The sequence below is a fragment of the Mastigoproctus giganteus genome, chromosome 10, assembly GCF_048544385.1.
Source record: "Mastigoproctus giganteus isolate SK-2022 chromosome 10, ASM4854438v1, whole genome shotgun sequence".
Classification (NCBI taxonomy): domain Eukaryota; kingdom Metazoa; phylum Arthropoda; class Arachnida; order Uropygi; family Thelyphonidae; genus Mastigoproctus; species Mastigoproctus giganteus.
The window spans coordinates 92,140,514-92,155,642 of NC_143584.1; the positions used below are offsets into that span (position 1 = coordinate 92,140,514).

At 38.9% G+C, this 15,129-nt stretch overlaps 1 protein-coding gene across 1 annotated transcript in view; it reads right to left on the reverse strand.

Annotated features, from left to right (window-relative positions):
• Nucleotides 1-1,172: 1,172 nt before the first annotated feature.
• The window catches only part of LOC150079152 (uncharacterized), a 61,644-nt gene continuing 47,687 nt past the window's right edge, over nucleotides 1,173-15,129 (reverse strand). The window contains exons 9-13 of the mRNA XM_090382580.1: nucleotides 13,088-13,216; nucleotides 11,560-11,586; nucleotides 4,642-4,686; nucleotides 2,913-2,975; nucleotides 1,173-2,058 (exon numbers count right to left, since the gene is read on the reverse strand). Coding sequence (XP_090238706.1) covers nucleotides 1,312-2,058; nucleotides 2,913-2,975; nucleotides 4,642-4,686; nucleotides 11,560-11,586; nucleotides 13,088-13,216 — 1,011 coding nt within the window. The 3' untranslated portion in view covers nucleotides 1,173-1,311. The remainder of the gene's footprint in view (nucleotides 2,059-2,912; nucleotides 2,976-4,641; nucleotides 4,687-11,559; nucleotides 11,587-13,087; nucleotides 13,217-15,129) is intronic.

Genomic DNA, 15,129 nt, shown 5'->3' on the forward strand with positions numbered 1-15,129 from the left:
CCTTCACCCACCTCGATGAGCCGTGGTCGCCCAACACCTCGCCGGCGGTTCGGGGGGTTTTCCTCCTCGGACCACTTTCGGTAGGCAATGACCACGACTGACCGTGAGCATCCCACCAGCCATGCCGTTTCGGATGTGCTCAGACCCAGTCGTCTGGCCATTACAATTTGGCCTTTGTCAAATTCGCTTAAGTCCGCTGTCTTTCCCATCTGAAGAACAAGAGTAACACTGATTAACGGGCTCGGGTGTTTTTTTATACAGTGTCCCGACCGCGCCCGCGCCGTAGTTCACGTGCACTTGTTTCGATTTGCATAACGATTCACTGGTCATAATGTTTTGGCTCATCGGTGTATGTCTGCTACTTGAACTGTAAACATGATCATACATTCCAACCATTTTTTGTGAATTACATAAAATACGTTAAGCATCTATAATCTGTCAATTTGTTAACGCCAATTAACAAATACACAGAGGTAGAAATTCTGAGGTTAACTCCAGAATCTAAGTAAGAACTGAATCAGAGTTAAGGGAATTCACTCAGAAATGCGTTATTTTAAATTTTATCATAACTTTATGTAACTAGTTAGTTCAAACTAAGTATTGTGCTGGAATCCCCCATTATTTTACTCTTGTTGTAGTTCATTTGATGCAAACCACTTTCACTATGTTGCATTCAGTTGCTATGCAATTCGGTACAACTGTAATTGAAATAATTTTCTATTAAATAAATAAAACTGCTAATCGTTAAAATTATTCAAGGCTTTGTTTCAATGGAGTAGACAGAATTGACGCAAATTGTGCTTCTTTTCTTCCATCAACTTCACAGTAACTAGCTTAGTTTCGGGCCTAAACTCGCGACAATTACCATGATGGTCAAACATGGCTAACCCAGAGTCATTACAGATTCCTGTAAAATCAATGTCGAGCTAAACAAAAAAAAAAATTTTTAATTTTGTACAGTTTTACAACTGAAATTGTCTATCAGAAATATTCCCTACACAATTTTTGTGTCAGTCTGCTCCTGAAGTGACACGCACTTCGTAAGAAGAAATTTTCAATATAAAAATGGCATCCCTAGACTTCAGATAGTTTATTAACAAAATGTACAACTCTTCAATTACAAATTAATGGACAGTTACAATTTACTTCCACTGAGTGTCCTCAAACCGCTCACGAGTTAGCTGAAGATCTCCTGTGCATAGTCCAAAGGCTGCCGGCGTCCCAAGGTAAAAGCGAACCACGAAGGCCTCGAATCCACGCATAAAGCAAACTGCCCCTCTGCTTATCCGTTCTTCACTTAAGAGACTCCATTCAATACAAAAGATTAAAATCTCGCATGGCTCGCGAGATTTCCAGGTACACTAAGTTGCTAGCGTTGTTGTAAATGTATTTTCCGTCGCTGTAGTCGATGTACTGTTCTTTTCCTTTGACCCAAGGCTTGTTTGAGCTCTGCTGTCTTCCGTTTTGCTTATACGGCTGACAAAATAGGCCTTTATTTGAAGATGCTGGTGCAATGTTTGAAAAACTGTGGCCACTTTTACCCCTTTGTTTATTTGCATTAAAGTCGCTAGCATTCATGGGAGATCGTGGAACGCCTGTGATGTCGGCACATTTTGTTTCGCTTATCCCCGCTGGTTTGAAGGTTATGTTCCCGACATTGGGCGTTTTGGTGAATCCTGTCTTCTTGGCTGCAAGGCGTCCATTGTTCAAGCGTGTCCCTTTGATTGTGGTGACGGCGGGTAATTCGGGGTACTGCCAGTTCAGCCACTGATCCACCGTGTAGTCGTGGGTCTTCTCCGGATACTCCATTCTCGACAGTTCCGGAATCGATTCCAAGTTAGACCTCTTGGTTTCGATAATCTGTTTGTCTTTCCCCATCTGCAAAGTTTGGAGTTTTGGAGCTTCCGAGACAACCTCTTCGAATTCTGGATAACGCGGAGATGTTGCCTTGCGAGTATCCACATCCGTGCTGGTGAATCTTCCGGAGTCTGTCGTCGTTGGAGCATTTGCACTCACGTTGTCGTCATTCGGAGACTTTCGTGGACAGGAATCTAAACACTACAGGAAGGAGAGGATGCAGAATTACGGATAAAGACAACAAAACATGCACACTGCGTTCGTAATAAATAAATAACAATAGCAATGCGCTGTTATTTTCAAAACGCTCATAATTATAATGTTTGCTTTCAATTAACATAATTTATAATGTCCATTATTCGAATAATGGACATTATAAATAATGTCCATTATTCAAATATCATCAAAAACTTAGTTTATCAAATATCACTGGTTTTTCATCACGTGCAAGCGTGTTGCAGACATTATCCAATGTTAGCATTATCACACTGAGGACTGTGTTAATAGTTATGTGTAATAACAAGTTGTACACATCGGTAAACAGCTTAATAAGAAAATCAACTTTCTTGATCTCATTCCCAGGCAATTTATAAGTAATGAATGGAATATAAATTTTTGTTGGAAATAAAATGAAGTAAGGAGAATTTTTTGAGAATCGTTATGTAAGTTTAAAGCCGCTGATGCAGAAATATTTCCTAAATCATTTGGTCACATATCCATAGGAACTTTCCTACTCAAGTCTTCTGTGTCAAGTACTCTCTAGCACTTGCAGTGTACTATCTGATCCGGGGTTCCACACATGCTACTTCACATCCCTGTAGTTGGCCATTTGGCCACCCAAAATGTTTTCCTTAATGAGAGATGAGAAACAGGGGTCGAAGGGAAATTTACGTTTTGATCCATCGAGAAATGGGTCCATCAAAAGCCAAAAAAAATTTTAAGCAATAATATATGGATTAGTGAAGCAGCGGGGTTGGTACCTAAATGCTAAAAGTTAAACAACACCTCTATTGTACAAGGTTTACCTCTTACGTTTATTCAATTACTTGACCTACCTTAGACGTGCTGGAGAGCAACGTTCCCATCCTCTGGTCCATTCCTTTGCACCTGTCGCTTATCTGAAACAGAAAGACATTTTTGTTAAACACAGAACTGAAGAGTTTTAAAACAAGCGGAGTTCAAATATGGCGTCGGGTAGATAATCACAGAAATATTTATGGCAATTGCAGCGAACAGATGGCTGCGGATAACTGTCCATGGCCGGCTATCACTATCACCCGATTGGATGTTTCGTTGCCAATCGCAGTCAGTGATCTGTCACTTATTGCTTCTGTTAATTCTGACTGTCAGCGACTGTCCATCAAGATCATTATTTCAAATGTACGAAAGACATTTGTATGAAGCATGGTGTAGATGCACACATTATATGATGGGAACTTAAGAATTTAATAATTTGTGAAACCGAAATTATTAAACACGTGTGATTATTGTTTCGTAGAATTTATAAGGTTGATTTTATTAAAGAAAAAGTAAAGAAATTCGAAAATGCCCGTCAAATTTATCCATAAAAATTTAATCAGTCTGGTGTAGAGAATATATGCGTAGTACATTCAAAAAGTGGTCAGTGGAGATTGGGTGGAGTTGGATTTTCGCCTACGGCCCCCAGACCAAAGTGGAATCATCCGAATGACACACAAAAATATCTCCACCTCCCAAGAGGTCTCGTGCAGCAAAACCCAACGTCAAACTCTTGCTGATCGGGTTTTTTTTTTTTCGAAAAAAATCAGTCATGCAACAGCCTTCCTACTCCTCGACCATACACCATCCGACTTCTGGTTACTCCTTAAACTTAACATGGGACTTCGGAGTTGTCCAGTGGACAACATCAAAGAAAACGCCAAAGGGGCTGTACGTGCTCTAAAAAAATAAAAAGATTTTGAAGAATGTTTCAAAGCTTGGGAAAACCATGGACGTGCGTGTGTGTGTGTGTGTGTGTGCGCGCACGCACTCGCAGATGGAAGGTACTTAGAAGGTGATTAGGTTAAGTCCAACTGTTCACTCAATTTCAATAGTAAAATTCCGGGAACTTTTTGAATGTACCTCATATTATTATTATTTTAAATTGTCCCAAAGCTTGGGACAATTTAAAGCGACAAGCCCCAAGCTTGTCGCTTAAACGATGAAATTATTATGTCAATCCCGATACAAAGTTTCAGTAGTATTCTCATTACCGCTGGTCTTTCCAAGAAACACTAAAGGGATATTCAAGGTTGAAGGCACAAAGGCTCTTGTTGAACGGTGGTTATTAGTTGTTAAAGTTTCAAGTGGCGGCTGTATTTGTGAATTTATTATCTCATTTTTTTTTTTTGACCTTCCAAGAAATAAAAATGTGACCAGAATAAATTACGATAACATCTTCCTGCAGGGGTAAGAAAAATTACGAAACTCCCACATCAATTCTGCAACTCTGTAGTTTTCTCTTTGGTCCGTGATAGAAGTCGAAATGAAGAGAAATTTATCAAATTTATACACTTGGGTATATCAGCGAGTCTCCAATATTATGGCTTTTCTCTGTGGTATAGATTTATGTTGGTTATTGAGACTACAGCATATACGTGCCTTTTACTAAAAATTTGTTTAACTAAACAGTAGGATGGGAATGTCAGAACATGATCTCATTAAGCCATAACTTTCACTACAGGAGGGGTCCGAGTTATAGCGTTAATAACGCTCTAACTAGCACATATTTAACAAAAAAGAGAGAAATTATGAAACTCTTATTACCTCTTTCTGCAGGTTAAGCATACTTTTCTTCTCATCTTGCAGTTTCTGAAAGTGAATAAAGATTACCAGCTGAAAGGCCACGACACGTAAATAAATTTATTCCAATAAAAACAAGATTAAAAATAAAATTATTGCAATAAAAACGAGAAAGCATAAATTATGGAAAAAATTAAAACCTTGAAGAAATTAGGTACCCATTTGAATCGTTATTTTTAACTGGTCATCAGAAGCGAATATTGGGGGGGGAGGGGGAGCAAGTACAGTCGCTAGATAGAGGATGATTGTCTTTGAAAGAATCGTATGGAACAGTTGCGCGCAATTATAATTTTGACGCCTATTAGTCAAATATCAGAAATGCGCCTTTGTTTTCACTATTTTTTATTAAATTATTTGACAATTAAAATTGTTTATTAAATAACAATTTCATAAATAAAGTTGTGATTAATAATATTTAGGTGTTGTTTTAAATGACTGATTAATTATATTATTGAATTAATTGAAATAACTAATTACTAAAACATTATCCAAAAATCTAGCTTTTATTTAAAAAGGTAATTTTCCTTAACTTCATTGGACAGCTGTGGTCAGAGACACATTCCGGCAATGCAGGGGCGCCGACTAATTTCTGTTAGCGGCGAAAAAAAAAAAAAATATTTTTTAGATTGTAGGGAGCGCATTATGAATAGTTAGCATTTTTAAAAATTGTCACCATGTTCTTCACATAGCCTCATTCATTCAAAAGAATGAATTAATTAAAACACTTCTTAAAGTGCTATTGTTGTTAATCGGAAACCCTATTTCATATCTGTATTGGCAGTGGCGTGTCATCGTTATTTGCATAAATTTAAATTACTTAACACCATAGCGCAAAGTAATTTATTTTTATGTAACTTTGTCATTTTTTCTTTCCCTTTTAGATCCCCTGAGCTCAGGGGCCCCGATTAGCTACATTCCTGCACCACAGGAAGATACACTGTGTATTTGCGAAAGAACAATTTTTAAGGACCGCAGAATTCAAACACACGACCTAATTTGCGAACTGACTGCATTATTTCTACTAACCAATAGAGGGCACCACTTGCCTCCTCCTAGTTAATCATCCCGAGAAAGAAATTAGGTATTTAACCATGGGTCGCGATTCAAACTGGACCATCAACCCACTTTTGTAGGTTGCCAAAGGTGACTGTCCGCACTTTCCTGCACAGTCTAGGACAGCAGCTTTCCCTCTCCCCCTTTTTTGTATACCATTTATTTATGTCTACTTAATATACGAAACATTTGTAGTTGACAAATGTCCCCTTAATTCTCTCAGCGCTGGCCAATCACTTTGCAACCACCGAACACATGTTTCTGCCGAATGCCACTGCAAAAGAGTCCAGGCTGCAGACTTAAATTATGAAATATTTCGCACTGCTAATCACTATAACACAACCATAACACATCCATGATAAGATCTAATTCAAATCAAAAGGGACTATGAAGCCCAATAAGTCCTATTATTATTATAATAATCTTAAATTATAGGTGAAAACCTCATACCTTTGAGTAGACCGTTAATCTCTCAACACTCAATGGCGAATGATTATAATATGAACTTACTTCCCCCCGGGTATTGTCATAAATGAATCAAATGAAAATAACTATTAATTAAAATAAGCGTGTATTCAACTGTCATATCACGTCAAGGGAATTGGCCTCCAAAAACCAACCAACACCACAAGCCATCGTGAGAATTGAAAAACAATTGTCGCGAAATTCTAAAAACGACGACACTAATAAATTAATTCACACATAAGTTAAACTTTAAAATCGTTATTAACTTCTTTTAAGAGACCACCTTATTCGGTTTGTTACCGCGTTCACAAGAAGTACAAAACTGATTCGCGAATGCTATCCCCCGTTTCATATCAAATTAACGACACCTGACACGAGATTATTTATATAAGCCAATGTATGAATTGCTATTCATGCATGCGCCTAAGAGTCCACGAGTCCGAAATATTATAAGGTCTGCGTATATTAATAGAATTAACATTTAATCTCATTTCTAATGTTTCGACAATTAATAATTTAAAATATTCACGCTGTTTATTAAGAACCTTGGATTCATTAAAAAGAAACACGTGTCCATCGGTGATTGCATGAAACGCAAGCTCAGATGCTTCCGTCCTACCTGCTCTAACTGATGCCAAATGCCGCTGTATCCTTACCGAAAGTGAATTTTGGGTCGAGCCAATATAAGTAGAATTGCATCCACCACAAGAAATACTGTAAACAATATTGTGAGCTTCCATGGTAGGAACTACATATGATCTATATTTCAAGGTAGCGTGGAGCTTACTCGTGGGTTGTGGAACAATCTTAAATTCGGTGTTCTTAAATATGTTAATAAATTGTCTATACCAATGTTGTATTACGGAACTTTAATAAAATGTTTGTGATCCGCCCTGTCATTTGTCGTACTCGTCTCTAATTTATATTTGGCTTGTTGACTAATCTGCATAATGGTACCTAATGAATAACCCCTATTTAAAAATCTTTTTATAATTTCCGCGAGCTCATCCAATGAGGATTCTTGAGGAGAGCTGTATCTAACGGTATATGCATTATGTAACTGGTTAAAAATAATGCTCCTTTTATATGTAAAAGGGTGGTAGCTCGAACGGTGCAAAAATTTTTCCATATTCGTTGACTTCCTATAAATTTAAAATAATATGTTTTCATTAATTCTGGTTAAAGTAAAATTTAGAAAATTTATGGATTTGTGATGCGGGACTTCCATTTCTAGAGTGAACTCAAGTCGAGTATGAACGTTATTAAATGTATCCAGGACCTTCTGTACTATTTATTTATTAGTAATTATTAAGATATCTGCCGTCGAACAGGGAGATGTGGTGTTAGGTATCCTTGCTCGATCTTATTCAGATAAATTTCAGCCACCAATCCACTCGAGCTAAGTCCCATTGGTAACCCGAATATCTGCTTGTAAATTTTATCTTGGAAATTAATATAATTGGTTTGTACAAGAAATTTAATCGAATAAAATATTTCATTTCTGGGTAAATTTGACACGTTTAAACAGATTGTCTGATCATTGATAAGGTCCCATATTACGTCAAGGGCATATTCTTCATGTACGTTGGTGTACAAGGAAACGACTTCTAAAGAGGATAATTCGTCATCTCCATTTAGCGTTTTTCTTTTAATTGGTCGAATAACATCTCTGAATTCTTTAGACTAAACTTTAATGTTAAACGCTAAGGTTTAATAATGTTGTAAAGATACTCTAGAAATGGAAATCCCGCATCACAAAATTCACCCCTTTCATTGTCGGGATGGCCCACCCCTGGTGTGTATATAAAATATCTGTAAAAATGTATCGTACGGAAATTTCGTTCTCTCTCTCTCTCTCTCTCTCTCTCTCTCTCTCTCTCTCTCTCTCTCTCTCTACATATATAAACATTCTATTTCAACTGATATATTTGTATTGTCGGCTTTGTTTTTCTATCCGGCTATGTTTACACAATTCATTAATACCGTTTGTAAAAATCTGGCAGAAATATGTAATTAAATTACAAGTCATTGAATCCAAATGTTTAACAATAATAATCTTACATCTTTCCCAGTAATTATCCCCACATGCCAGTGTGTGAGATTGAGCTGCGTCTTACATAATTTTCCTCCACGCGCTGGCTCAAATTCATTTGCTGTTAACATACCCCCCCCCCTTCTCCGGCACTTTTTTGCCCTAATGGGTAACATTGTACGACGCCTTCACCTCTTCAGACAATAAAGATTTCCTATTTTCAAATAATAAAAGCATGCGACTGCGGTGGAAAGGAAAAATGCGCTTGGATATTTTCGTGCATCCCTCGAAAGGACCTGTCACACCCACAAGGATATGCGCACCCTGGTTTACTGTCTTCACAACAATTGTCTGTGAGATACCCTCACATCCATCATCATTACAAAAGGAGAGCTCATCCAGACCATCGACAGTATCAAGAGTGTGTCGGGACTACGCCATTTCGGGAATAACATCTCATCGTGGGCAGCGCCGTGGGCAGGAGAGGTGGTGGATGAGCGTGGCCATCGATGTCTGTCTCTCATTGTTTCAGCCGACCGGAGAGCGACAGTGGCACAAATCACCGTCAATTTCGAGGAGGGGGGTGCCAGAAACCTCTCCACCAAGACCATCAGGCGATCATTAGTCGCAATAGGTTAGGGAGCTGCCGACCCACCAGAATCCCTTTGCTGACACCACGACACAGGACTCTATGCCTCAACTGGGCGAAAGAACATCGGCACTGGACCTTGAATGATTGGAGACGAGTTTCTTGGTCCAATGAGTCCCGTTTACAGTTATTTCGAGCGGACAGAAGGGCACATATCTGGTGGAAACCGCACGAAGCGCACCTGTGATGTCAACAAGGAATTGTTCAGGTAGGTGGACGGTCAGTAATGGTCTGGGGCGCGTTAAACTGGCACACGTTGGGACCTCTGGTACGTCTAGACGCATCTCTGAACGGTCCAAGTTACGTGTCCATCCTTGTCAACCACCTTCATCCCTTAATGGTCATCGTGCACCCACAGAGCAATGGACTCTTCCAGCAGGACAATGCGCCTCCCCACAGAGCCGTGGTGACTAGAACATGGTTCGAAGAGCATTCCGCAGAATTTACCACTATGGAATGGCCTCCCCGTTCACCAGACAGGAACCCTCTGGAGCATCGTTGGGATGCTGTGGAAAGGTCCGTTCGAGCTTTGGATCCTCCACCCAGGAATATTATTATTATTATTATTATTTTAGGGTTGTCCGTAATTAAATACATTAACCCGTATTTGTGTCTGTAAATTGCGTATGTTCTATGGTCGATTTGCCTCTTTTGTTGGACGAAAAAACCCCAGTTGCTGGGGAGAAAAACCTTGCTATCTACGCCTGAGACCGACTAACTCAGCCACGGAGTGATAAAAGCCCATTAAAGTTCCTCGCGTCATCGACGGGATTCGAACCCAGGCTTTTTCCACCCGGTGTGGGGAGGACAGTGGCTACCCGCGCAGACATCCACCCAGGAATGTGACGGAATTATGAACAGCGGTGCAGCAAGCATGGATGGAAATACCTGTGGAACTCTTTCTTGACCTAGTAGTCTTAATGCCTCGCCGTGTGACTGCCCCAATCCGGACGAAATGTGGGCCTAACCCTTACTAGGTAGGTATCCCATGATTTCTGTCCACTCAGTGTAGTTGTATGTATGTCATTTATGCGGTTATTTTTGCGTGCAAGCCATCTGATCATCCAATATTTGCCAGACTGAATGATGCGGAGAGTGGATGGGGACCAGATTTCTGAGCCAAAGGAGACTGTGCGATGAATCATCCTATAAACATATCTGATGTTATTGTTGGCATGGTTGTTTAATGACCCAAGGGCTGCCAGAGCGAATTTGTGCCTATCCAGAGATTGAATGTCAGGCAAGCTAGTTCACGAAGAAGCTATAATAAATCAGAATTTATGATAACTGGAACTGTTTTAAATAGTTGGAAAGGTCGGTCAGATTTGCATCATTTCCTAACAAATATATTTGGTGGAAGTTGCAGACACTCGATTGTGATGCTGCTTTGCTATCTAACTCATCTACACATTTTGATGTGAAGATATCTATGGGACTTGCAGCTTTGGTTCAAATATCACCCTTAGATCTGTGTGGTGATAGACCCTCGAGATTAAAGAGCTGTTTAGCATCACTGAAAGATGTGGTTGGTTCGGCTTCAGCGAGAAGATCATCAATGCAGATTTTGAAGGATTTATATAGTGAGCGAGATGGAGGAGTTTTAAGTTCATTGTTTCAGTACGATCCTGATGGGTGGTTATCTGTTGAGTGGACTTCTGTCAAAATTTTTGTATCATCGGCACAGCAGAGTATGCTCAATCTGTTGGTGATGAATGGGATGATGGATGATGCGAAGAGTAAGCCAGATTAAGCCAGATAAAATACTACTGTGCGATTTATGATCAGAAAAAAAAAATCCACCATCGGCACATAGTGATCACACTAGAGCTGAGAACAAAGTCCATTAATAATAATATTCATATTTGAGGAGGAGGAAAATTTATTATTATGAAGGATATCGTTTCCAACAAATACTTCGGTGTAGCTCCTACCTGGAAATCTTGACCATAGCCACGGGATTTCAGATGTCTAAAGTATCTCTCAGTCACTCCAGTTGGTGTGTTGGTTAGTTTCACACAACTGTTGGCAAATATGACCAGCTGTCGACGGCCAGTGAAGAACATTGGTAATCATACTAGCTGTCCACTGACTGCTGCGCATCGTATAAAGCAAACTGAATGACGTATTGCATTGCTTTATATTAGTTATATAAAGCAATGCTTGTCAATCAAACGAATATTAGCGAAAAGCAAAAACTGCATATCGAAGGTTAAATAAAAAAAATCTAAAGGAAATAATGTCTTCAGGTGACTAATCCAATCCTTACGGAGCCAAGCCAGCGATAAAAGAAGCAGGCGATCCATCATTCGCGACACAGACCTTTATGGTGCCTATTTAGGCCCGCACCAGCGCCACATAAGAAAGCTTCTTGACCTGTATTCAAGTTAGCACTAACCCTGTATTAGGATACATCCTATTCTCCAATAGGCAGTTGTCTAAAGTCGGAAAAATAATGTGATCGTTATGATCTGCGCAAAATACAGTGCAATTTTCATTGGAATCTCCCCCAGTTACATTCAGTTCTGTTCCTCGGGTGCGAAGCGTTCGACCAAAGCAAAAGAAAGACAAGGGTTAGATGATTGACAGCGGGCCGAATTTGTCATTATGTTCATCAGTTATAATTAATGACGAGGTAAGTGATGAAAAGATAAAAGAATTATCCGATATGCAGCAAAAAACTTACCTTAATAATATTCCTCAGCAACTCAATCTGAAAGAAATTAAGGAAACTGTTAGTTCTAATTTCACATTATGCGAGTTGATAAACTTAGATAAAGAATGTATTTTATGAATTTTATTTTGCAAGGGCGTTATCGAAAAAAAAAATTAATTCCCCCGAAAATTAGAACAACAAAAACCACCACGGGTCTCCATACAATAGCTCTCTTCAGGGTAACAACCACCCTCATCCCGCAATATCACGTGAAAAAAACACACCGCATGACAAAAAAATAAATTTACGTCTAGACTCTGTGAAGACACTGCGGCTAGAGATGAAAACCTCATTTTGTTACCACGGAAAAGCCATCTCATTAGAAAATGGGCAATACTCTTTCGACAAAATAATCGATCTGTCAACATGAGGTCCAAACAAAAGTAACCAGGCGATAGGCCCACCTAGGTCAATTTGCAGACCCAGCACGTTTTCACTCGGGAGTGAAAATCAGGAGACACTATCTTACTGGAATATAACATTGCACCCGGATGGCCTTCGCAAATTTGGAGACAGGAAAGTTTGCTACCACAACAAGATACACAAAACCCCTAATGGAGTATATAAACAAAGAATGGATCACGAAGTCTGCTCGGTGCACAAATTTCTCGATTTTACAACTGTCTTAGCATGTCAATCGTGTGTGTTCTCAGAGCCCAGAAACCTTACATTGTGCTAAATATCTTTTCGAGATATTTAGCACAATGTCAAAAAAAGCTTTTTTTTTGTCATTTAGGCACAGAGCACTGGGTGGAATAATTCTTACCGTGATTAGTCCTAAATTTACATCGTGCTTCTGTTGCTTACTTTGGTTTTGCTCAAACCAAACATCACCAAGAAAGAGAAGAATGATGATATCCAGTTCAGGACCCTGGCTGTGCCAAGCCCATACTCACCAGATGAGAGCCCCTGGGATTAAATTTCTTGAACAGAAGTTACAGAGCATTGTACTACTTTTGAATTACCCAGTATCTATGTGCAGTATCTCGTTGCTGGACAGTAGTTACTAATACTGTTTGTCAAAAGGAAACGTCTAATTGGGGTGGGGAGGACGATTCGTATTAAATATTCCGCCATTCATATGGCAAGCATTGATACCAATCGTAAAAATAAAGACGTAATCCTTTAAGAAAGGAAACCAGCCCTTTATGACAAGATAGATTCACGCATATACTGTGGTATGTAGTCTCCAGACTAATCTGGAGGTGTATTTGTGTGAATACGGAGGCCAAGTTGAAACAGTCAACAGACAAGTCGAGGGTAGACGCCTGGACATCCGACATGATCGAAATTGTGTTCGTGTCGACGCGCATTGAAATGCACGTAGGCTAACTTCGTATCCATTCTCAAACGTGTTTAGTTTCCTGTGTGCCTATCAACAGTATGGCTCAACCAGAAACTGAAAATAGCGGAGAAATCCGAAGCACTCAATCAAATACGACTTTAATAATGACTATAAAAAAATAATCAAATTGAAATGGCGTCAGTACTTACTAACCTCCTTCTTTAGGCGTAACGTTTCTTGATATTCTTGTAGCACAGTGCCCACATTCGCATGCATTATTTTAAATCTTTCGATCTCCCTCCACACTCTTTCGCTATTCGCTGGGAATTTAACCATTAATTTCTAATAAATGAAACAAAAGAAGAGATGTTAAGTCCGGTTCCAAGAGCAAAAGGAATCCTTATAAGTGATTAATAAAGAGATTAATGAATTAAATCTGTACGAAAATAGCATGAACCATTTCAAGCATTATTCATGTGTAGTACTTTATTTGCTACAGGCTCTATACTGGATAAAAATTCAATATAAAACTTCCAGACAGAAATCAATAAATTGACGAGAAATTTTTTAGTCTTCTTTACCAACGCGGTGCAATGTCAACAATCGGTTTTTACTTAAAATCTCGTATTTCTAAAGGAATCCTTAATCCTTTCTATTCCCTCCTCTCCTCAACAGACGTTGAATAATCTGTCGTTGACCACATTGTCAAAGGCAGATTATTCAGCTATCGGAGCCTTCACAGTGCTTCTCTCATTACCCGTTTAGCTCATCACAAATTCTATTTCTTTTTCTATCCTAACTTCTAAATTTGTTGTTCGTCATCTCCTTCATCAATTTCCTCTTTTAGCTGGTTGTTTGATTATTTTATGAAAATCCTGAATGTTAACTTTCCTGCGATTCATAAAACATATTATGAGCATGAATATGTAGAAAAACAGCACAAAATAATGTCCCAGTTCATCATAAATGTCTTTAAGAATATTAGAAACTATTTATATCAGTCTATCGACTTGTAATGGTATTGTATCCTGTCCGCGATTTTCAACCACACTCAGTCATTTGTTATACAAGTAATTTAGATGTAATCACCCGTTCTGTTAAAAATCACACAATCTGCGAATCTTTCCTTGGCAGTGATGTCATTAGGTTCTTTCAGCCAACTGTTAAATCCCTCTAAGGCACGTATGTCGCCGATGATGGATCACGAAGTGGTTCATTCGTGTCTGGTTCCTTTCTCCAGAAGCAACAATAATATTCGAGCGATATTCGGTCGTTGTCATGGCAACTCTCCCCTCCGGCAGGTGTCTCACTCTCACATGCACTCGTTTTAGGTTTTATCAGGTCGAGTTATATTTCGCAGTTATTATATCGAGGAGTTTTTTTTTTCCGGCTGTTATCCTTAACACAGATGCATTAGAAAAACATTTTATGCGTTGCGTTAAACAAAGTAATGAATCTGTTCAAAAAGTGGTCCGCCCTGCTCCAAACAAAAAGAAAAGGTATTGCCACCACATACCCCCAATTGTGCTTGATAATTCACAGGTGATAGATACCGGTATATCGTGTGGTGTTCCGCATCTGTTAAAATCCGACACTAATGACTGAAAGTACTCTTCGTGTACAAATTCTTTCTTCTCGTATCATTCTTCAACCTAAATACCACAGTAGCACTTGCTGTTATTAAACTTTGCAAAGGAATTTTCACAAAGTTCCTTTCATTAGTTTCTACGTGATATTCGCAGCAAGGATCAAGGTGCCATGATACAGTATATATACTCACATAGGTTCAATTTAGGCTTACAGCACCAAATTGAAAACATATATACGAGTAGTCTATCAGGATAAACAAGTGCAGAAACTACTGATGCAAAGCCTGATAAAACTGCTGTTTTATGAAGATAATTACCAATAACTATTCATCGTGTAGTTTATTCCCAAGTTCATCGGTTCAATAATTACGACGGGACGTTTTGCTTCTAGGGTACTTTCTAACTTATTTTCAAAATCTTCATGAGAATTCTCACCATCATAAATTTCGCAGATTACTGCCACTTCTGCACAGTTAAGGTTTTCACTCTCAGGAGATTCATAAACCACCATAATTTTTAGCAAATTATGAAACTAAAAGCGATGCAAAAGAAACAGCTGCACTATCACCACGAAGCTCCTAATAGTAACAGACTTAACCAATCAATGAGCGATCATTTGTAGTTTACAAGAGTAAGATTCAATGAGGGTAAACTTTACATATAGTA